Source organism: Pongo pygmaeus, chromosome 8 (assembly GCF_028885625.2).
Source record: "Pongo pygmaeus isolate AG05252 chromosome 8, NHGRI_mPonPyg2-v2.0_pri, whole genome shotgun sequence".
In the NCBI taxonomy this organism is placed as follows: Eukaryota; Metazoa; Chordata; class Mammalia; order Primates; family Hominidae; genus Pongo; species Pongo pygmaeus.
The window spans coordinates 65,088,147-65,112,576 of NC_072381.2; the positions used below are offsets into that span (position 1 = coordinate 65,088,147).

The following is a 24,430-nucleotide window of genomic DNA, read 5'->3' on the forward strand; positions in this document are numbered from 1 at the left end:
TGTTTGTTTGTTTGTTTGTTTTGGACAGGTTTTCACTCCCATCACCCAGGCTGGAGTGCAGTGGTGCCATCTCAGCTCACTGCAACCTCCGCCTCCCAGGCTCAAGAGATTCTCTTGCCTCAGCCTCCTGAATAGCAGGGATTACAGGTGCCCACCACTGCACCTGGCTAATTTTTGTATTTTTTATAGAAACGGGATTTCACCATGTTGCCCAGGCTGGTCTTGAACTCCTGAGCTCAAGTGAACTGCCCATCTTGGCCTCCCAAAGTGCTGGGATTACAGGCATGAGTCACAGCACCCAGCCTAAGCCTATGTATTTTTGTTTTGTTTTGTTTTGTTTTGTTTTTAGCAGCCATGGCATCATGGTTAAATTCATGAGGTACCTTTCGATGGAGACAATATTTCAACTTTAATTAAAAACCAAACACCTTGCTGGCATTGTCCAGCCCATTGAACTAGACTCTGAAAATGATTTTGACCAATAATTCAAGATAAAGAGCTCCAGCCAGTTTTCTCCCCTTTGGAAGCCTTCAAAGTATATTTTTATAGATATATTAAAGAGATTTTGTCCAAATGGCACATACCTAAACAGTTTAAAAAGTTTTTACACCCATGTTCAAAGAAAGAGAATATCTTGAAAGAATAAACTTTTTATCTTTTATAAATAAGGTTAAAAGCAGTAATTCTCAAAATGTGGTCTCTGAACCAGCAACATCAGCATCACCTGGAACTTATTAGAAATGCACATTCTGACAGGGTGCAGTGGCTCACACCTGTAATCCCAGCACTTTGGGAGACCGAGGCGGGTGGATCATTTGAGGTCAGGAGTTTGAGACCAGCTTGGCCAACATGGTGAAACCCCATCTCTACTTAAAATACAAAACTTAGCTGGGCATGGTGGTGCACACCTGTAATCCCAGGAACTTGGGAGGCTGAGACAGGAGAATCACTTGAACCTGGGAGACAGAAGTTGCAGTGAGATGAGATTGTGCCACTGCACTCTAGCCTGGGCAATAGAGTGAAACCCTGTCTCAGGAAAAAAAAAAAAAAAAAAGAGTCTTTTGATGCTATGAACATCATCTGACTTCTGGCATCCTGCTTTGCCCAAGAACGAAAATTCCAGTTCAAGTTCCATAAAACAGGGCATTCTTCTTCAGTTTTGTGTCCCCTGCCAGGTCAACTCTGAACCTATAGTGGATACTCAGCAACTGTGTGCACTAAATGAATGAATGAATGACTTGTAGGCTGGTGTGGGAGATTAAGAGAAATTTATTCTAGCACATAAAGATCTTCTAATGGAGTGGGTGAGGGATGGAATTTGGTGATCAGGCTGGGGCTGTGCTGAAATATGCAGGCGGGTTATGACAACAAGAGACCCTAAACCCTGAAAGGATGAAGGTTCTCCTCACATATAAATTTGACACATGGAAAAACCATGCAGTAAGCTTAAGGAAGCCCACCTCAATTCTGATTTCTTCCTGATAACTATGTCAAAGCTGTTAAAACTGCGCAATGAAAGATCTCCACGCATTTTCTGGCCCTTGTCTTGCCAATTCTTTGACCATGTACCTGGTGTGCCTGGTCTGCTGAACTATGAAGCATACTCAAACATCATACACATGATCTTCCTTTTTAAAAATGACCTTGAGAAGATAACAAGTGACATTCTACAGACAGACTCCATTTCTTCTCTTTTGTTTGCAAAAGTGTGAGGCTGAAGGAGGAAGGAAAGCTTGGGTTACCTGACCACATTCTCATCCCCCCACCTTCAAACAAATGCCCCACACATCTGGAGGATGTGGTTTTCTGACTGTTTATCTCCAGTGAGCCAGAGCTCCAGGTCCCCTGTGCTGGAGGGGGCACAGAGGCATTATTATCACCCAGTCCTCACTGGGTGAGAGGGAGAATGGTGAGACCATTGTAGGAAGCAAGGTGGAATCAGGGGCTGTGGGCCAGGCTTTCAAAACTTGCACGAATGCACATGCAGAGGTTTGTGCTGCTGACTCTGCCTTCCAATTTTCCAGGCTGTAGGAGTTGGAATTTATTGAGCATGAGGGATGCTGTCTTGTGAAACTTTCTACTTCATTCAGGAAGGGTAGTTTGTCTGTAAGAATTCAATTGTAAATACAAAAATATCATTTATTTCTGAGGTGAGGGCAGGAGGGAGAGATGTCAGAAGTAGACAGGTTAGGGCTTTCTCTTTGGAGACCTGGATTTCAACCCACTGCAAGTCTTAACAAAGAGGCATGCTAGTATCATTCTTAGCAAGCCCAGTCCATTGTTATGGTCAGATTCGATTCTGCAGAGGAGAAAATGGAGTGTGACATGTTTGGTGCCAGGAATGTGAGCATGCACCTGCACAGCTGATGTTGGTGTCATATTGTCAGCTGAATGGTCATTTAGCAATTTTGGCCAACTCCCTTGACACTATGGGGCTTAGATGGCATTGCTTTCTGGGATGCATTGATAAGCCTTTAATAAAGTAAAACCTTGGTACCAAAATCCTTGCTGTAGAAGACGAAAATTTTATGTTATTTCTTGGGGTGCTTTCAATGTTCCATTAACCCACTGAGGAGCTACAACCAAGCTTGACCTTGAGGTTTAGTCTTAGAGACCAGATGCCCTCTGTGTGTTTCATTATCTTCCAGAGGAAATTGTTGAGTGTTTGTAAAGTGGTTATAGGATGAAGGGAACACTCTTTTAAAGTTCCTAATTATATCTTGGACTTTAGCTACGTTACTGAAAGACAAAATAAGGTCTCTAAAAAATTCATAGCCAACTTTGGGCATCGGTTGTAGACTAGAGTGCAGTGCAAGGGAAAGGTGGGACACACATAACATCTCTGTGGCTACATGGGGATAGATTCTGGAAATGAAAGGAGAAATTCCACCGTCCTAGGGGGTAAGATCAGTGCTCTAGAGAGGCAAGAGTCACTTGCATGTAATACAGGTTTCTTGGAGATACCTACTGCCATTGAATTGGGAGATGTCAGTATTCCTGTGGGAGGGTTATGATGTTTGAGTTTTTAAATATACATATGCTTCTGAATTCTACTTGCGGGTTCTCAGAATTTTCTTTTCATTTTGTAAATGGCAGTAAAATATGCATAAGATTTACCATTTCAGCCATTTGTAAGGGTACAATTCAGTGGCTTTTAGTACATTCACATTGTGCAATCATCATCACTATCTGTACTAGTTATTTGCATTGCCATAAAGGAATATCTGAAGATAGGTAATTTATAAAGAAAAGAGGTTTATCTTGGCTGATGGTTCTGCAGGCTGTACAAGCATGGCACCCACTTCTGCTTGGCTTCTGGTAAGGACTTCAGGAAGCTTACAATCATGGTGGAAGGCAAAGGGGGAGCTGGTGTATCACATGGCAAGAGAGGGAGCAGGAGCAAGGGGACAAGAAAGAAGTGCAGAGGTCCCAGACTCTTTTAAACAATCATATCTCTCACTAACTCATTACCACTGGAAGGACACCAAGCCATTCATGAGGGATCCACCCCCATGACCAAAACATCTCCCATCAGGCCTCACCTCCAACACTGGTGGTCATGTTTCAACAGGATATTTGGAGGAGGGAAAACATCCAAACCGTATCACCATCCATATCCAGAACTGTTTTCATCTTACAAAACAGAAACTCTGTACCCATTAAACAATAATTCCCCACTTCTCCCTCTCCCCCACTTCCAAGGAACCATCATTCTACTTCCTGTTTCAATGAATGTGACTACTCTAGGTACCTCCTTTAGGTAGATTCACACAATATTTGTCCTTTTATGTATAGCTTATTTCACTTAGCATAATGTCTTCAAGGGTCATTCACGTTGTAGTATGGACCAGAATTTCCTTCTTTATGAACACTGAATAATATTCCGTTGTATGGAGAGACCTCATCTTGTTTATCCATTCATCTGTCCATGGACACTTTGGGTTGCTTCTACCTTTTGGCTGCTACAAACATGGGCATATAAGTATTTGCTTGAGTCCCAGCTTTAAATTCCAGTTTTGCCTTTAATATAATTTAACAACTGGCAGGGTTTGAGAAGTAGGGCAAAGATAGCCACAAATTTAGTCCTTGGTGACAGTGAGTGGCAACTTCTGACCTGACTACACTACAGAAGATTTCTCATCTCATAAACCTAATTAAATTAAAAATCCAGTTGGCCAAACCCACATGCGCTTAAGCCAGACAATTTCTTAAAAAGCTCATTAGCTGCAAACTTGAGCGCTCCACCAGCGGATGGAACTTTTTCCCCTAGGTTTTTCAATAATTGGACAGGAAAGGTCTTCAAACTTTAGACCTCAAATGGAAGATTTTATCATGCTTGCCAGTGCATCGGTTTTAATGTCATTGGTAAAATTATGCAAAAAGCAACCTTTTAAGTTTTATGATGCAATGATGTAAGATTTCAGTGTCATTAAACCTCGACTTGGAGGAAGGGCACAGGTTTTAGGGAAAGTTTTCTGACTTCCTGTTACAACTGCTTTCCCTCATTTCAGTTATAACAAATTAAGCCCTAGGAGGAATATATTGAACTTTTCTTTATTTTTAATTCGGGCAAAATGAGATGAACATCATCAACAAAATCCAGGATGTAGTACAACACTCCTGCGATGTTTGGGGAACATGAACCTGCAGAAGTTCACATGACTCTGGCCCTATAGTTATGTCACAGGAAGCCCTCAGAAGGGAAGAGATTGGGCAATTGGCTTGTAGTAATCGTGTCCCAGATTCTTCTTTGGGGAGCATTAAAAAATGAGAATTCAGACACTGTGTCTATCTGCATGAGTCAACTTTTCTTCTGCTCTCTCAAAAAAAGTCCATGATCGCTGTTAACTTTGTCTATATACTGATGGATGAATGATTTATAGTAAACTTATAGTAAGAGGGAGCCCTGTTGTTTCCCAGGGTTTCATATGTATTTATAGTCATTTTGAAGTGACCTGATTTGAAAATGGACAGAGACAAACGGCTGGGGGGCATGTAGGTGGTTAATAAATACTGATAGAGACCCGCAGGTGGTTAATAAATACTGATAGAGACCCTGTCTTTGTGGACGGGGAAGAATCACAGTTTGTCTCTGTGCCCCTTGCAGCGTGTTTGTGTGCATACAAATACACACAAATATATTCATTTATTATTGGAACGTTGGCATTTCCATTATTTTATGCCTCTCCATCTCACTTTCTCATGACATCTGTTTTCACAGATTCCTAGTCCTGATTCAAATCTGAATTCTCTACTTCTTCACAAAATGTTCCCTATATCTGCCACCTCAGTTGAATCTGTTTTTCCTAGAGACATAGTTGTTTCCCTCACTTCTCTCTCTTGAGGTTGCTGTTTCTGTTTTTGTTTGTTTGTTTGTTTTTTGTTTGTTTGTTTGTTTTTTGAGACGGAGTCTCGCTCTGTTGCCCAGGCTGGAATGCAGTGGTACGATCTTAGCTCACTGCAACCTCCACCACTGGGGTTCAAGCAATTCTCATGCCTCAGCCTCCCCAGTAGCTGGGAATAGAGGTGCACAGCACCATGCCCAGCTAATTTTTGTACTTTTAGTAGAGATGAGTTTTCACCATGTTGCCCAGGCTGGTCTTGAACTCCTGACCTCAAGTGACCCACCTGCCTCCACCTCCCAAAGTACTGGGATTACAGACGTGAGCCACCATGCCCGGCCATCTTTATAACCCAGGGGTGCTGGACACTCTGGCCCTTCGTTGCCCTTCTGTTCTTGTAGAAACCTGTTTTTTCCAGGCTCCTGCCGTCCGACCAAATCCTTCCTCTCTCTGTCCTTCCTGATGCTGTCACCCACCTAGGTCCAGGCCCCTCCCCCTATTCAGGGATGGCTCTGTCCTCTTCTGTTCTCAACCTCAGCTCCCGCCATCCCCTTCGAGTCTGTGTGCAGGACTGTCCTTGCTGTCCCTGTGTGTGTCTCAGACCCTCGACCTCGACCACCGCGGTGCTCTTCTTCCTGCTCCACTTTCACCAGGGATCCCCTGGATCCTGCCGTTACCTGGAACTGCATCTCACCTTTATTTCAGGTTATAAACTTCAGGGTCTCACTCAGTGAGGGTAATCCATGTTTCTCCCACCTGTCTTTTGCTTCCACTACACTCAGTCTTCAAACTAATTCTCCAGCCTTTTCTCCACATATTTATTTATTTAACAAATACTGATTGAGACACTTTGCTAGTTTCTTGGAATTTAGTGATAACTAAAAATGAACACACACCCAGCCTTCATAGAACTTGCCATCTAGCAAAGGAAAGACGAGAGCAATTGATCAAAATGATTGCACAAAGACATGTAAAATTGCTGCTTTGCTAACTGCTACACAAAGCAGACTATACCTATGGGCAGGGAAGTGACAGCAGAGCTGATTTCTGAAGGATGGGCATCCCATGCGAGCAGGTGAGGCTTCTGGGAGGAGGGAAGTGCTTGTGCGAAGGCTCTGTGGTGGTTGGGGTGGGAGGAGGCAAATGGAGAACGAGAAGAACTGGAGGTTCCTGGAGTCTAGATGTGGAAGCGTGTGAAATAAAGCCAGAGAGGAGGAAAAGACCAGAGTTTTCAGGGCCTTGTGGACTCTGTCAGGGATTTTTTTTTCTTCATACCAAAAGTTATGGAAGACATTTGAGGTGATTTAAGGAGGGATTCTCTCCAATTTACATGTGTATCCTAAGAATTCAGTCCATTGCACACTGAGTATGGCTTCATAGTATTGCATTTTTGGAAGCACCAGATCCTAATGCCTGTAAAATCATAGAGATTTTTACTAGGCTTCCTTACATGTGAACAAACCGGTTTTACTCTTATCTGGCAATCCCATGCATTTTATTTTAATGCTATAATCCCAAATACCAACTACAAAGCCCCTCTTTCTTCTTCCTTTCTTTCATCTTGAATACATCTCTACTTAATCTGTTGTTTGGAGTCTTGGTTTCCAGTGAATCAATTTACAGCATTTTTGTGCATGTGCTTCCATAAGTCAAATGTGATGTTTCAGAATGCTAGCTTGGTAATTTAGGGGACCTATGGATGATTAAATGGCTCTGCAAAAATATTACAGATGTTTTTAAATGTGTGATAACAAAAATCCTTTTTTGGTGGCAAGATTATATATTTTTTATATATATATATTTTGGGACAGAGTCTCGCTGTGTTGCCCAGGCTGCAGTGCAGTGGCATTATCTCGGCTTGCTGAAACCTCCGTTTCCTGGGTTCAAGCAATTCTCCTGCCTCAGCCTCCTGAGTAGCTGGGATTACAGGTGTATGCCACCACACCCAGCTAATTTTTGTATTTTTAGTAGAGATAGGGTTTCCCCATATTGGCCAGGCTGGTCTTGAGCTCCTGATCTCAAGTGATCCACCCACCTCAGCCTCCCAAAGTGTTGGGATTACAGGCATGAGCCATCACACCTGGCCTATATCTTCTTCTATTGAGAACCATTCATGACTTAGGAATGACAAGAACATATCAACTATACTTGCTAAACAGTAAAGAGAAAAAAATCATTTTCTTTTTCCCTTAGGAAAACACTGAGACTCAGTCTGAGCTTCTGGAGGGCTAAAGCCTGCAAAAACATGGGCTTTTCAAAGCTCACAGAGGCAAGGAGAGGGAGGGGATGGGTCAGACCACCACTCAATTTTCTGTAGTGATGGCAGAGCTGAGACCCAGACTCAGGAGAGAGCTGATCCATGGCCCTTCTATGTCTTGTGTTAGTTTTGTGGGATGACATTCTGCATGAGCAATTGATTGTGCTGCTGGAAACACAAACTATGAATCTGAGTGTCTATGGAGTTTATTCTTGTGATCTTATGAAACAAGTCTCTTGCATACAGTTTTAGGGACAGGCATATTGTCAGCATGTTGAATCAGACTTATGCATACATGGTTTACAGTTAGCATAAGTGAGGGCTACCTTTTCAAGCCAAAAGTTTTTAGTTCCTACCAAGGTCCCATCTCATAATCATCTGTTTAAATCTCATTATTTCACAAATTGGGAAACTGAGACCCAGAGAAATTAAGTGATGTGCTTAAGAGCATGTTGCTTATGGCGCAGAGTGGAGATTCATACCCAGGTCTTCTGTGTCCTGTGCTCTTCCTTCTCCACATCACTCATCCTGTGTGCCTGGTTGTATTAGTCCGTTTTCACACTGCTGATAAAGACATACCCAATACTGTGTAATTTATAAAGAAAAAGAGGTTTAATGGACTCACAGTTCCACGTGGCTGGGGAGGCCTAACAATTATGGCGGAAGGCAAGGAGGAGCAAGTTACATCTTACATGGCGGCAGGGAAGAGAGAGAGCTTGTGCAGGGAAACTTTCCTTTATAAAACCATCCGATCTTGTGAGACTTATTCACTATCACAGGAACAGCATGGGAAAGACCCACCCCCATGATGCAATCACCTCCCACCAGGTCCCTCCCACAACACATGGGAATTGTGAGAGCTACAATTCAAGATGAGATTTGGGTGGGGACACAGCCAAACTGTATCACTGGTGTCTGTCCTTTCCTAGAACAGCCAGGTGGACTTGCAATGTCAAAAATTCTTCTTCCTTCTTCCTTGGTTTTCCATTTCTCCCTTTCTCTCCCGCTTCTGCTTTGGGAGTCTGAAATGAGGGTGGTGTTGCTTCTCTGCCTGATCTGATCCTTCCTTGACATCCTGGAGATGACTGTTGATATGTGTAGCACTTCTTACATTCAGAAGGGACCCTTGAGTAATTTAAACTTCTGGATCCCTTGCTCCCTGAGGACAAAGGCCAGGCCAGACTTAACTGTTTTAGTTTTGCATTTCTCTGTCTCTCACTCTGGCCTTTGTGCATAGGTGTTCAATAAATGTTTGTTGGCATTGTTATTAATAAATTCACCAGGCCAAAAACATTATAATTTAGATGTTGGAATGATGTTATCTCTCAAAAACAAAAAGTCACCAGATTGTTTTGCCTTGGGAGTTCTCACATCTATTTTTTTCCTTTTTTTGTGTGTGTGAGACAGGGTCTTGCCTTGTCACCCAGGTTGGAGTGCAGTGGTTTGATCACAGCTCAACTGCAGCTTCAACCTCCCAGGCTCAAGCGATCCTCCTGACTCACCCTCTGGAGTAGCTGGGATTATAGGCACATGCTACCATGCCTGGATAATTTTTTTTTAAGTTTTTTTTTTGTAGAGATAGGGTCTCTCTATGTTGCCCAGGCTGGTCTCGAACTCCTGGGCTCAAGCAATCTCCCTGCCTTGGCCTCCCAAACTGCATTTTTTAATATAGTGGATTTTATTATATGTAAATTATATACTTCAATTTAAAAAGTCCTATACCTTTGGGATCATATATAAAAAATTGTCCATTTTCTGAGAAGGGTCTCTGCTGTCAGGAGGCGGCTAAACCCTGATCAAACATGCAGAATCATTAATTAGGGTCATTTGTTCTGCTGTGAGCTGAGAAGAATGTGTAAAACCTGCTCAGGAGAGAATTAATTCATCCTCCTCTCTGTACTTTTTCTAGTACTCCTAGCACGATTCTCTAAGCCTGCAGGCCTCATACATATGTTCCAATGGGCTAATTGTTAAGGCGACATTTGTAAATTAATCTCTGACTTGAGCTAAGTGGTTTCTCCTAATGGCTTTAATTCGGTGACTCCCATTGTCAGATTCACTGGAGGAGCTTGTTAAAAAGAGGTGCCCAGACTTCCCCTCCCCCAGCTCATGATTTGCTGGTCCTAGGGTGGGATGAGGGTGTCTCTGCTTTGGAAGGAAAGCTCCTCAGGTGACTGGATTCTGGTGGTAGCCACCTTTGTGAGCCTCGGCTCTGAATCCGCCTCCCAAGGCCGTGATGCCTCACACACCTGCTGAAAGCATATGGACCTAATCGCAGCAACTCCAGTCCGGGTTCTAGAACAGGAAATATTTCTAAGAGCCAGCTTTCCTGACTCAATCACCTCTATACTCACATCACTGAATCTGCCTTTTTCCTGAAGTGCTCCGTCACCTGAGGGGGAATAGTCTATGCTTGGCTGTACTATTTTCCATTTTCATGAACTTTGTCAGACATTTGAAAGATCTTCATGGTCCACCGGGATTTTCATCTAGCGAGATGGCTGTGGACTTACCCTCTCTCCTCCCCATTTTGCACCAGGCTCCTTCTTTGCATCAGGTGTTAGGGACAGATTTTTTTTTTTTTTTTTTTTTTTTGAGATGGAGTCTCACTCTGTCACCCAGGCTGGAGTGCAGTGGCACCATCTCGGCTAACTGCAACCTCTGCCTCCCAAGTTCAAGAGATTCTTCTGTCTCATCCTCCTGAGTGGCTGGGAATACAGGCGAGTGCCACCATGCCTGGCTAACTTTTTATATTTTTAGTAGAGACAGGATTTCACCATATTGGCCAGGCTGGTCTCGAACTCCTGACCTCATGATCCCCCCACCTCGGCCTCCCAAAGTGCTGGGATTACAGGTGTGAGCCACCATGCCCAGCTCACTTTTTTATTTTTTTATTTTTTATTTTTGGAGACAGAGTCTCACTTCGTTGTCCAGGCTGGAGTGCAGTGGCATACTCTTGGCTCACTGCAACCTCTGCCTCCAGGGTTCAAGTGATTCTCCTGTTTCAACTTCCCAAGTAGCTGGGACTACAGGTGTGCACCACCACAACTGCTAATTTTTGCATTTTTTGGTAGAGCCAGAGTTTCACTGTGTTGGACAGGCTGGTCTAGAGCTCCTGGCCTCAAGTGATCCGCCTGCCATGGCCTCCCAAAGTGCTGGGATTACAGGCATGAGCCACCACACCCTGCCCTTAAAAAAAAAAAAAAACACCATGTATGTGTGTTTCTGGCATTCTTTTGTGCAAACACATGTCTTGTTTGATCTTGGAGTTTTGAAAATAGATGACTCAAAGCACCATTGTTCCAATGACATTTATCAAATTGCTTTTGTTTTTAGGAATCTGGCACACCGAGTAGTCAATATCTCCACACAGCATATGGGTGTTTTCAGTAAATCTGAGAAGGTGACAATTCATACTGTCCAAGGTGGCTGAGGTAATTTGTTGAGCTCAGACTATGGCAAGTTTAGCAAGCAGGACAGGCTCTCAAGCAAGCTAGCACAAGTGCCCTGAGAGGCAATGCTCAAATTATCTGTGTATCACACTGCTGCCCCCAAGCCCTTGTGTGGGACAATGCTTTGTTACATGCTTGGTTATTGTCTTATTCTATGACTCAGCTGCTGTAGGGCAGGGATGCTTTGCTTTCTGGGGTACTGTGCTTTCCTTGGCCTCATTTTACCATGTCCCTTGGGCTTCTGTCCTCCTTGTCCCTGAAACTATAGAAGCTTGCAAAAGGATTCCCAATGGCCTCACCCCTTCATGAAGAGATATTACAGTAGTGGTACTATGTAGAAAGGAAGGACATTTTGGGAAAGGAGAGGATATTGAGATAAGAGCCCTACTTTTTCTATCCTTACCCAGTTACTAATGATCCATCTAGGCAATAGTTCATTTTATATTGGCTAAACCTGTACTATATGATTTATCACTAATTGCATAATAGCATGGGATTAATCTACAGAAGAATGACTCTATAAAAAAAGAGTATATTTTGCCGGGTGCAGTGGCTCATGCCTGTAATCCCAACACTTGGGGAGGCTGAGCCAGGCGGTTCACTTGAGGTCAGGAGTTTGAGACCAGCCTGGCCAACATGGTGAAACCCCCTCTCTACTAAAAATACAAAAAATTAGCCGGGTATGGTGGCAGGCACCTGTAGTCCCAGCTACTTGGGAGGTTGAGGCAAGATAATTGCTTGAACCTGGGAGGCAGAGGTTGCAGTGAACTGAGATCACGCCACTGCACTCCAGCCTGGGCGACAGAACGAGAAAAAAAAAGAGTATATTTCATGACTCCAAGTGGCCTTCCATCTTCTGTTTTTCTTGGGCCTTATGTATAGCATATGTTAAATACTTAGATGACTATTTGGGGTGCTCTATAATAATACCATCACCATGCAGACTAAAATGTAATCATTTTGTGTTTTCAAACTTAGAGTTCTCAGACAATGGGGATTTGTTAGAGAGATAGAGAAAGAGAGAGACTAAACTGACACTTCTAAGGTGGCTTTGCTAGGGGCCTAGAGAAGACAAGTCTCTGATGGGGATTCTATTTTCATGGCCACATCCAAAGTATTGATGTGTTTTCTGCAGCACCTGGATCTGGGCTGACAATGTGATCGAGCCTGACACGATAAAGAGGCATTTAGCAAGTTTCAAGACTACGTGCACAGTTACCTTAATACTGGGAGGCAGATCATCTCCCCAGGGAGCATTTCATGGTACATCGTGGGGCAGTTTGCCTATCCTGTGTCTCATTGAGAGGAGGCCTTCCAGCTGAACACGTGGACCCAAATGCATGTCCATTCAACAGAGTCTTCAGGGCCAGGGAGCTGTGGAGGTTATTTCCCTCCTGGATTTCTTCCCTCTCTTACCCTATCAGAGAGATGCTGATATTTGAGTTTTCATCTTCAGAGGGTAGCAAGATTCCTGGCCTCCTCCTGTCACTGGCTGATTTGCTTAAATAAGGAATGCATTAGTCCTCATCACCGACTCCAAGTGGAGGCAGCTGGAGCAAATTAGAATCAGCTATGTTGGCCATCAGATGCTGCAAAATCATTGCCATTGCAGGGGTCTTAGATTTCGAGTTCCTTACAGAATGATGTAGATGCCATTTGCAAGGACTTCTTTCCTGTCCTTTTCTGCAACAGTGGCTCTGGGTGGCATAGGCCTATATAGCCAGCTCTGACAGATGCTCAGCATTCACAGATACACACACAGGGAGCCAAATGGACAGGGATTAGTCTTAAATCAGCTGTTTATGAATGGAGAAGAGGCCCTTCTCCTGGGTTCTGGCCACACCCCTTCTCTTTGCAGCCTTTTGAGAATGAGGTCAGGGCCAGGATCTAACTGCTTATGCCTCAGAAATAGCAGCACAGATCAAAATTAATCTTAAGCTCTTTGTTTTGCTGCATCCTTTAGATAATAGAGGAAAAAGCGAAGGCCTGCTCATGTTTTTGTTTGCTTGTTTTTGTGTGTACCTTTGAAAGGAACATATGAATGAATGTGTGTGAGGGGAGGGGCTGAGGTGAGGCAGCTAAGAGGGATTAGTGCTGGCTGGATGATAATTACTGATAGACTGCAGCATTCAATTGGAGCATGTTTTAGTTTTTTTTTTTAAAAAAAATGGCAGAATGAAATAAACCTCAGTGGTGTATTGTTTTAGTACCTCCCTTTATATGGAGATTTTATCAGTTGCTGTGAAACTGCATATTCCTTTTACAGTGTCCAATTGTTTTTAATGGTCGTTTTCTGGGCTGTGCAAGCCACCATTCTGCCCCAGGAGCTCCATGGAGTTTTGCAATGCTTTAAATGAGTATCTCATGCAGATTTCATTTTCTGTCAGCCACTTTGGCACACATACAAAATACAGGGGGGTGTGTGTGTGGGTAGGTATAAAAGAGAGAGATTCTGTCTCTCATACATACACAGGCACACACACACACACACACACACAGCTTGATCATGCTTAGTCTTTACATAAATTGGGATTCCTCTCTACCCACCAGCCAAGGCCTGAGAGATGTCAATAGATGGACACTGAGGAGACTGACTTCCAATGCCCTTCAGCCTGCAGTCTCTTCAGCGTATTAGCATACCTGGAAAGGTTGACCTAGCAGCCAGGCATTGTGTGTAATGGTGGTGCATACTTTTTGTTCTCAGGCTTAATTGTTGGCTGAAAGCATCTTCTTTATTTCTGACTATCCTTTATTTGCATTAATAGTCTCCTCTGTGAAAGATTAAAGAAAGTAGAATGTGTACTGAGGACAGAAGTGTCAGTGGCAGCCTAATCTGCTACATATTCATTCGATGGACCTTAGCATGACAGGTATCCACTGAAGGAGATGCCAAAACTGTCTTCCATCCATGGAGATTAATTTTGAGTGAAGAGTGTAAAGTAGGACAAGGATTGTCACATAACTGGCCTAATGGATTGCCTAATTGACTTCCTGAACCGAAGCTACTTTCCTATATATTTCAGAAGTGTTATAATCTTGTAGATCATACATGCAGTGAATATATCTTTATGTATGTCCACACATACACACATGGACATTTGTACGAGCAAATTTATGATCTTCAAATTGGTATCTCTTGTGTAGTGACAGAAAGTAGATCAGTGTGGTCTGGGGCTCAGAAATGGGAAAGGGGATTGATTTAACAGGCATGAGGGATCTCACTGGGACAATGAAAATGTTCTGAAACTGGATTACAGTGATGGTTGTTGCATAACTTAGTAGATTTACTTAAGTCATTGATGAATTGTACTTTTTAAATGGATGAATATTGTGGTATGTAAATTATGCCTCAATGAAGCTGTTAAAGTTGATATTCCTCTATTGGAGTTCCTGCAGATCCTAGACTACATATAATATTAAAAATTGTATCACCCTAAATTTTCACCTGCTTTTTTCCCACTGAAGTTTATCAACTTCAATTGCAGAGAAGCTGGACTTCGAGATAACAGGGTCAGATAAAAACCCTTTTATGCCCTGAGACATAAAAGGCTACCCTGACCCCTATTGGCAAGGAGCGAGGTTGCTGCCCATTGCTATATGAGGAGCCAACCCTGAGGCAGTAATGGGGGGCTGGGGATGAGGGTGAGATTTCCAAGCAGGTCCCCAAGAGCAATGGGCACCATATTTCAAAGCTGCTTCAGTATGTGTCAAAAAACCCAAACATCCTGAGGTCCAACTCTCAAGTGATGGCATTCTCCTCTTCTTTTGCAGGTTGTCTTAGTCTTTGCTCTCAGCATCGGTGCACTTGTAATATACTTCATAGATTCGTCAAAGTGAGTATTCAAATACACTTTCTTGCCCTCATTTCATAAACAATCATGAGTCTTTACGTTGATCCATTTATTTACCTTGACACCAACGTTTGCAAGACCTTCTGAGTGCAGAAGATTTTGGAGGAAGCTAGGGCTGTACTGTACTGACTTTCTAAATGGGAAAGAAAGTTCTCAGAAGGAAGGCTACTTTGAGTCCGCTGGTATAGGAGGGTGAGGTATATGAGGTCAAGTCTTCTTGCTGGGTATTACTTATTTTTAAAGAGCTGTTTCCTGATGATGTATTTGCACTGAAGATGTCAAGTAGTTAAGATGACTTGATGGGAATTTGCAACTTCTGGGAGGGTGACAGTTTCCCACAGATGAGGGTCTGAGCCATTCTTGCTATGGTTGTGGGATCCTTTTCTCAATTGGGTTTCCAATGCTTTGGTCTTACTGGAGGTCAGATTAGAAAGCATGGTGCTATCCTTTCACCTGCCAATCGGGTATTCAGCTGAAGCATTGCACGCTGGTGCTTCTTGACTTGTGAAGGTAAGGAGATGGATGGAGGAGTTCATCATGACCTCCAGAGGTGGAGGCCCTGGCCATTTGAGGACTTCTAGAGTGGACACTCATGCAGACTCCTTGGGTGCCAGCTGAATGGACTGGTGCTCCAGAGTGAGCCTGAGTGACAGATGATAAAGACCCTGCAGAAGGATGAAGAGGGCACAGACTAGAACTGCAACGTTGCAGCCAGTTCTGCCCTGATTCCTGCAGGTGCCAACACTGAGGAAATAATTTGTTCCAACTATACTATTGCAATCATGAAGTTGACGGCATCTGGGAAACAAGCTGGAGTCTAACTCATTTTCTGTTGTGGAGTGAACTTGGCAACTCTGGTGACAATGGCCTTGAGCTTGTTGCGCTTATTGTCCACTGTGTGAGTGTTTTGAACTTTGAACTCTATCCCTGGCATGGTTGGCTACTAGACTTTGATACTAAGAAACCTGCTTGGTGTGCCTGTTGGCTCAGACTCTGGTGTGCCTGAATTCTGAGCTTAGTGCTCCTTTCCTGTGGCTTGGGATGGTGGTAATTTCATGCACAGCTAAACTCAGAATTTCTCAGAGCCATCTGGTCACCGGCCAAGGATTTTGTGCATTTGGGTGGAGAAGCCAAAATGTCAGTCAAGGAAAACAAAAAAAAATCTCCTTTAATAACCTGTCTCTGGAAGTCAGCCAAGTCTAAGCCTATCAGAGGTCCTTCAGTCCACCCCACATGCGAGGCTGGGCTGCCCTCACCCATCTCAGATGGAGAGTCCTTTAAACGCTGTCAGGAGACAAGATTCCACATGCTCCCTCCATCAGCTCTCCCGATCCAAGAAAGAGAAGAACTTGTTTAAGTTTGGAAGACTCCCATTGGCATGTCATTGAAGGTAAGCCCCCTTTTAAATATTTACTCTTAATGATTCTGGACCCTATTTGTATTGAACTGAAGATCCTCTAAAGCCCCTGGTCTGATTTCTCCAATCTCTCTCCAGGGGTGTTCTCACATGTCGAGGGGTGCAGACCCTGCCAACTTCCATGCTGAGACTCAGGAAAGAGGTTTGGGCTTGAAGCTTGTGTGTCCCAGAGAAAGAAAACCCTAATGTGGAGGTGAGTGTGTTGATGGGTTAGAAGTCCAGATGCCTCAGCCAGCTCCTTCCTTCCCTTTTCGTTTTTTTGTTTTTGTTTTTGTTTTTTTTACCTTTTGTCCCTCTGTATTTCTCAGAAATAAAATGCTCTTTAGATGGATTTGGATTGTGTCTTTTTTTACAGTCTACTATGAGGCAGTCTTTTGTTCTGTAGATCCTGGTGTTCTCTGTTTCCATGTAAGAAGATGAAAAGGAATGAAATTCCCCAATGCATACCCTCTTCCCCTAATGTCCTACACCATCTCAATGTCCTTTGGCTTTAATTGTGATCCTTCTAAGCCTTGGGGAAGACAGCACTGGGAGTCCTCTCTGATTCTGGTTTCTTTTATGAACTTGCAAATAGTCTATCCCAAGGATGGAACTTCAGTCCTGTCCTCACCTTTTCCTGGCAAAAATGCCCATAAGGTTAGAAACAAGGCTATTCCCATTCTGCCTGAGGACTGTCGTAGCCTCATCCCAGCTTTAGCCTTTCTTCTCTGTTGCTAAACCGTGTGATTTGGCATAGCAAGGCTTTGTTTATAAGAAGACCTTCTGGTTATTTATATAGAAACTTTTCATTTTCATGACTTCATTTTGTTCTGAGAGCATATCCGAAGATTCTGTCCGGTGGCAGGCCCAATCAGTGGATTCAGCACAACGGAGTTTTCCATCTTCCTTGGGAAAGATGGCAAGCAAGCTCAGCTTTAGTTTGGGAGAGAATTAGTGTAGAATCTCTAAAGCCATCTCTATGGTAAGTCCATAGATTTCCGGGAATAAAACACAGTGAAACCTATTAAAAAATTATAATCGAGCTTAGTGAATGAGAAAAAAAATGAAGTTCTATCCACATATAAGATGCAAATGGAAAGAAAGTGAGAGAGTAGAATATACGTTCTTAAAATCCATGTCTTTCATTCAAAACTGTTACCAGTTTTACACATTCGTGGTTTGGCTGGCCATCTGGGTATTTTGGAAAGACAGCTTTAAACTTCTCGTGGAAGTCATACTAAATCATCACCCTGGAAAAAAAGCACCCAGAATTCTCCAGATGAATTGTAGCTAGTATTTACACCCTTCAAATAAATAAATCAGGGGACAGTCTATAGGCTTTCCCCCAAGTGAATCTAAACCAACAGACATGGGTGAAATGGCTTGTCTCTGTGAATTTTAGCCAGAGCTGCCCCTCCCCTCCAGAATGCTGAGGACTATCCTGTAGCACAAGTTTGAGATTCCAGGCTCTCTGTACCCAGCCCTTTGAAAAGTGTGAGGAATGCCGATTAATGTATAAAACAGGCTCCCGAGGTCTGCTGGACCAGCTATGTCTCGAGGCAGGCCAGCTCCAGTTGTGCAAGTGGACAAGCAGGCTAGGTAGTTATTTTACTTCTGTCCATTAGCAATACAGCTCAGAGAAAGGTCATCATTGGTGGTTTATGATCTTTTTAACCTTTTAAAGCTCTTTTTACTATCCAGAGGTGATGGATAAGTCACTTCCAAAGACAGCTGCACACCTTTCATTTTTGGCCATTAAGCAAAGACAAATCCCAGCATAGGGCGTTTTCTTTGGGTCTGATCTTAATGATCCTAGGGTGATTGTGAGGGAAGACTCATTTGTGTAGCTGCAAGTGATTACTATCTAGCTAAGACAGATTGTCCTCAGAGCTCCTGGAATTGAAAACCAAAGATAATTACATTAAACCTTACTAAAATTATGCTTTATCATTCCAGCAGTAGACTCTCTAGAAACACCCAAGCAGAGGAAGATGCCTCTGGACCAAGTCTTTGGTTTGACATCACGTCAGTGCCTTTATAAGCATAGACAAGCATTGAGCCCTCCACACACCATCTCCCCAAAGATCTCCAATTAGCCACATGAAGTGGATTGTGTACAAAAAGCTCCCTTTCTTTTGCATTCTTTTTAAAAGGACTCCTGCCCGATTTATGTCACACGTCACTTTAGCTCCTAATTCTGATGTCTCCCGACACCAACGCCAACCCTGTCCTCCCACATATTCTGATCCTTGTGAAGCAAAGATTTTTTAGAAATTGTACAACCAAGTCAAGAGTGCCTGCAGATGCCCTGTGGGTGCTAATGTCACCATTGCTGCTTCCATTCTTGTCTATTTCCTCCCTTTGACACAAGAACAGCAATTCTTATCTAACAGATAAGGAAAAAAAACAAAGACCCACCAGTGTCAGCATGAGAGCGAGATTCATGGATTGCATAATGCAGCAGTCCCTGTTGCTTTCAGAATTTCAAGAGAAAGTTGGAAGAGACAGAGGCCCAGAGCTCTGGGTATTTGCATTTTCACCAGGGGCATTCTGGGAAAGGATGACTCACATGTGTGAAGATATTTATTCCTTTGATTCATGTTTAAACGCTGCTACTTCTTATGCTACGGTTACGTGGATTATGAATATTTAATGCAGCGTATACTGAAAATGAAGGTCAAGTCCTGCTCACTGGTGACTTCAATGCAGGCTCCTGTCTCTGAAAGGGAAGCTACCTGCTGTTTGCAGAGTAAAGCTGAAAGGTTATACGTTGTTAAATTTTTCCTTAATGACTTTATCTGCTCCATAATGGCTGGCACACAATGGGGGCACTTGCTGATTTTGCCAGTCTTTGCTCTTGGCTTCTGGTATCAGCACTGCTGTTCTGGGGATATGGACGTTAGGAAGAAGGAAATGGCAGCACAAATTTTGTAGAGCATCTCACCCAAGGGCACAATTGCCAAGGCAACAGTGGGGTTACGATTGGAAAATGGCCTCTCCCCAGTCTTTTAAAATGTTACTTTTGCATCCACTCACCCATTTATTCATTTTGTATTCATTTATTAGTTTGTAACATCTTCAAATGTGATAATGCTGAATATTTTCCAGGCAGTAAAATTGCTTATGGTTAAGGAAAACTATCTTTAAGATTGTGATAGAAGTTGACCAGATTGTTTTCATAGTCTCTGAAAATAAAACTGGCACCATTGATGTATTGGGGATGTACTGGGGATGTCCAGAGTTAGCAGAACTGGTTAGTCGCCCAGTAGTTTCTCCCTCCCCGGTCTTCACATAGCCTGGCCTCTCATCCCTTGGCCTAGAAATTCTCTTTCAAAAGGGAAGAGAGGGCAAGTCGTTGGAGGGAACTAACATTCACTGATTATGTACTGTCTGTGAGCTACAGAGCTAGGCACTTTACCAAAAATAGCACATGCAGCCTCATTGAATTCCCCTAACAACTTCTTAGGATAGGTATTACTATTCCCACTTTACAGATGAGGAGGCTGAAGCTGCAGGCATAGCCCAAGCTACGTAGCTAGTAAGCAGTAGAGCCAGGATTAGATTCCAGCATGGCTCATTCTAAAGCCGTCTCTCTTTTAGTGTCGAGAAGTAAATTTCCAGATTGTGGAAGTAACTGACGGGGTTTAATGAGATGTTGCAAGAGTGGGAAGTTGCATCACCTCATCCTGCCAATGCACTGGTCTTGTTTTCTCTTTTGTTCTCCCTTTCTCCATTTCTCACCCTGAGAACCAAGTGTGCAGTTGTGGGTATGTAGGAGGCTCCTATCATAGGCCTTCCATGTAAGACACTGCCCTGGGTCAGGTGTTGTCTGATGTCTGTTTGGGCCTTGATTCAGTCCTTCCTAATAATGGCTTAATGAGACCAGCTTCTCTGTTATCTCAGTGGAGTGGCAGCATTTTGCAATGGGATAGGATCAAATGAACAAAAAACAAGGAGAGCTGATTGTTCCTCATTAGCTTCCACCACCTAGGGGTGTGTTTCCAAGTAGAAAGACTCTTTGGCCTTCCTATCCTTACCTAATCTGTCCCTGTGATTTGGCATACTGAAATAGATATGAGAAATGCTGTTTCCCCATGAGATACATTCTTTTATCTCTTTTAGAGAGTTACAGAATTAGTTGATTTGTTATAGTTTTGCATTATGTTACACAATGTTTATATGCCTAGAGAGTTGGTATTATCAAACTAATGGACTTCAGGAAAATTTGGCCCCAAAGAATGGAGCCACATAGGATGGAGGTCTTTGAAATGACATAAAGTATCTGGCTTCCTTCTCCAGCCTTGTTCAAACTGACTAGGCACAGGTGTAGACCCACTGCCTCTCCTGTGCTCGGCCCCAAGACAGGCACCTGGGAGAGCTGTGAGGACAGCACAGATCCCATCCCATTCATGACAGTGCATTTTAAACTGTAAAGGACTATGTATACCAGCTTTCACTATCCCCTTTAGTGTACCCCATCCTGCAGCGTGATGAGATGGGCAGCCTGTGACATAGAAAAGGAAGCTCACCAGCATACTCTGTAACCAGTTCCTTTATGGAACACAGCCTTTCTAGGTAGTGTTTTGGAAAATTAGCTCCAGCTCTCTGCCTTCGTGCCCTTTTTGAGAAGTCACGGCATGCATTTAACCTTTGTTGAAGAAGTCAACACAAATCACTGTGTGTGCAAAGCACCTCCCTGTTTTTTTTTTTCCTTTTAAAATACTCCCCCCAATTTTCTCCATCCCTCACTGACATTTTTATTGCCAGGCTTTGGTTTGGAAAATTATGGGTAGGGAAAGTTCAAGGGCAGGATGTTCAGAACGGCACTGCACATCTGTGAAGGGAACACAACAGGAGAGCCAGCAGCTGTTGAAAGAATGGAATGTCAGATGGTAGAGGAGCCGAGCCCACTCAGGGATGGTGGAAGAGAAGACTTCTTCAGGGCAAAGAGGCTGTAAATAACTCCAATGGGAAGTCCTTGTCCCCCTTCAGAATGTACCCTTTAATAGCAACACTTGGTGCTCTGATATGAGAGTAACTCTAACTCAGCCTTCCTAGCTCATCTGACCTTCCATATTGCCATTTGTTCATGAATCGAGTGAAAGCCTGGTAGAGAAGACAGGTGGAGATTATGCCAAGTAACAGAGTCAACTTGTATATATGTCATTGTCTCCATATAGGTAGATTTTGGGGACAGGATCTGTTCTTTGGTTGTCAAACAGATTGGTTTTATTTATGTCAAACTTCAGAGCATTAGCACCCTTCCTCCTTCTCCCTTCCACATTGGTGAGGAAATCTTGTCTTTCTTGCTTATTTCTCATTGCACAAGTGGTACCTAGGCATCGTAGGCAATGGCATCTAGAAGCATTAAGGTAACTGCTTATCTTTGGCATTTCATTGGGGAAATCAGGGACTATACTAGTTAAGGGCGGGAGGACTGAGCTGAACCTTTCAGGTCTGCCACAAAAGACAACTGTAGAATATAGTATTAGAGTCAAAGAGGCATTGGATCCCAAATGGTGACATTGTTCTCTGAGCATCAGCATCCTTTCCTGAGGAATGAGGATGAGGGACCTCCTCAAGGTCATCCGACCAGCCAGGGGCAGAGCTGGAGCTGGAAGATAGAGCTCTTCTCTCCCAGTCCTTTTCTACTTGATCTCCTGGGTTCTTTCTACTAAATACAAAAATGAACAAAGACATGATAACCTACTCATTGAATAGCAAAGTATATATTGTCTTTTTATGCCAATTCTGGACTTCTAGGCCCTTATCATGGGGGAACCTTTAGGGCCATGGGAAAGAACAAAGATAATCCCAGGTGGAAAAGATCAAATCCAGCCAGGTGGCTGCATGGGATTAGTTTATTTCATCCTCACTGGTAAGATGCCTTGAATTCCTTGATTTTATGACCCTCCTACTAATCTCTCTCTCTCCCTCCCCACTGTCTCCCTCTCTGTTTTGTACTATTTCGGCGTGGAGTTGGGGATGGGTAGAGTTAAGAGTTCAGCTCCACTGTGGAAGGGTAACACAGGGCTGAACACATTGAAGAGCTGAACACATTGTTTTGGCCTGTTTGGAATTCGTTATGCATAACTTTTGAGGACATTTTGCCCAATTGCTCATTTGTTTCCCCTGTGGAAACACTATCTGATAACTATGTCTATACATCCCTATCTACTTTGCCTTCCAAAATTAGGATGAATTATTTCTTCCCTTCTCACCACTCTCCAGAACTTAAAAAGAATGCTTTGGACAATCTGGCACTCTCTTAGCCCTCTCTTATTCTTTTTAAAAGAATAATTGTTTCAGGGCAAATGAAGAAATGCATTCCCTTTCAGACCCACTAGCCCACTAGTTACTTCTGTCCTCTACAACAAGCCTGAGTTTATATCGCAAGAGGGCTGCATCTCCTCCCTGTCATATGGCACTGGGCCTTTCCCTATAGTCACAGGCTGACATGCATTCAGAGACGGCTGAGAGATCAGGATAGGAGCCAGCTGGAGCGAAATGTTATAGCTCAGAACAGTTTAATCCAAACACAAGTGCAGTGCTTGTGCCTAACACAACTGTGGCAGGGGTGGGGTGTGGTGTGTGGAGTGGTGGCAGCTTTTACAGCTTTATCATGGGGTTCATGGGCTGGAGGAGATGTGAACTCTTCCTTGTCTTTTACCCCTTGTCTTTTGACCTGACAGCCTGACACATGTAGCTTTGGGGAGACTCTAGTTGGTGATGAGTCATTTGTGGCTTAAAAATAGAACTCTCAAAGCAACAATGCCCTTGGGACTTTTTGATGCATATGTCTTTGTTCATAGAGTTTGGGAGAAAAGAGAGAGAGGGAGAGAAAGACTCTGTGTGTGTGTGTGTGTGTGTGTGTGTGTGTGTGTGTGTGTGTGTGTAGGAAACAATTATGTCCTGCCTAAAAATTCAGTGGAGAAGCAGAGCATGGGGGAATTGGCGACCAGGCTCGTCACAGTAGCAGAGATGAGGCTGAGAGCTGTCTGTGTACCTATGGCCTTAAAGGTACCAATCAGATAATAGCTCTCCACTGAGTACAAACTGTATATAAGGCATTTTGCTAGGTACTGGGGAATTTTGAGTACTTATGTATAATGCTAGATCTTTTCCTTTAAGATATTTAAATTATACATATTTTTACAAGGGGCAGGAAGTCCAGCCATATATAAAGGAAAAATAAGATAACAAAACAAGAACAAGTAAGGCATCACTAAGCAATATATCAATGACTAATATGAGCATTGCACACAGTAAGTGCTGAAGGTTGAGGAGTTGAAAAGATAGCTGGATGCTATAACATGTTTTGGCTCTAAGGGAGATTTTGAGTTCAATAGACAGAAAACTCAGTCTGCCCTCAATTCTAGGAGTCCACAAGAGAAGACTCTCATTATGGCCTGTACTTGGGCTTTGTGATTTTCAGTTTATGCTAAGTCAAGCAAAACCTTGCCTTGAAATCAACCACTGAGATTAGGGATTGAGAATGCTTCAGGGACGGCATAAAATAATCAGAGAAGCGGACTCTATCCAGTGGCAGTAATACCTGTTGTCCAGTGACAGATGATTAAAACTTTTGGAAATTTTTATTTGGAAATTTCCAGAAGCATCTGAATGGCAGCCACTCTATCTTTTTGAAACTGAGGTCAGTGTGTGATGTACTTTACAGGGGTCTTGTTACGAACTTGCCACATACAGAGCATCACAGGGGCATGATGGGGAGGAGAGTCGGCAGTAAAATGAGCTTGTACTGCTCGCAAACAGGCCACAGTGTGGACATGGATGTTGGTCTGAAGACCAGCATTTGCCTCCAGCTCCATGCTGTGATTTCCATGGACTCTAGGTACGTTGGCCTTGTTGAGCCAATTCTTCCATAAGAATATTAAATATTATATTTTGTGGCTGCATTGGTATAAGAATGAATATAATCCAGGCTGGATTTATTATTGTTGTTATTATTACTATTATTTTTAGAGACATGGTCTCACTCTATCACCCAGGCTGAAGTGTACTGACATGATCATAGCTCACGGTAACCTTGACCTCTTTGCTCAAGTGTTCCTTCAGTCTCAGTCTCCTGAGTAGTTGGGATTACAGGAATGCACCACCATGGCTGGCTAATT

General features: G+C 43.2%; 1 protein-coding gene across 15 annotated transcripts in view; it reads left to right on the plus strand.

Moving 5' to 3' along the window:
• The window catches only part of KCNMA1 (potassium calcium-activated channel subfamily M alpha 1), a 768,905-nt gene that overhangs the window by 372,345 nt on the left and 372,130 nt on the right, over positions 1 to 24,430 (plus strand). For 14 of the 15 annotated variants that reach the window (XM_054435608.2, XM_054435610.2, XM_054435633.2 and 11 more), the window contains exon 3: positions 14,823 to 14,884. In XM_054435608.2, coding sequence (XP_054291583.1) covers positions 14,823 to 14,884 — 62 coding nt within the window. Of the gene's footprint in view, positions 1 to 14,822; positions 16,293 to 16,397; positions 22,082 to 24,430 lie in introns of those variants that run through there. The other variant, XR_010127425.1, reaches the window with a different exon arrangement.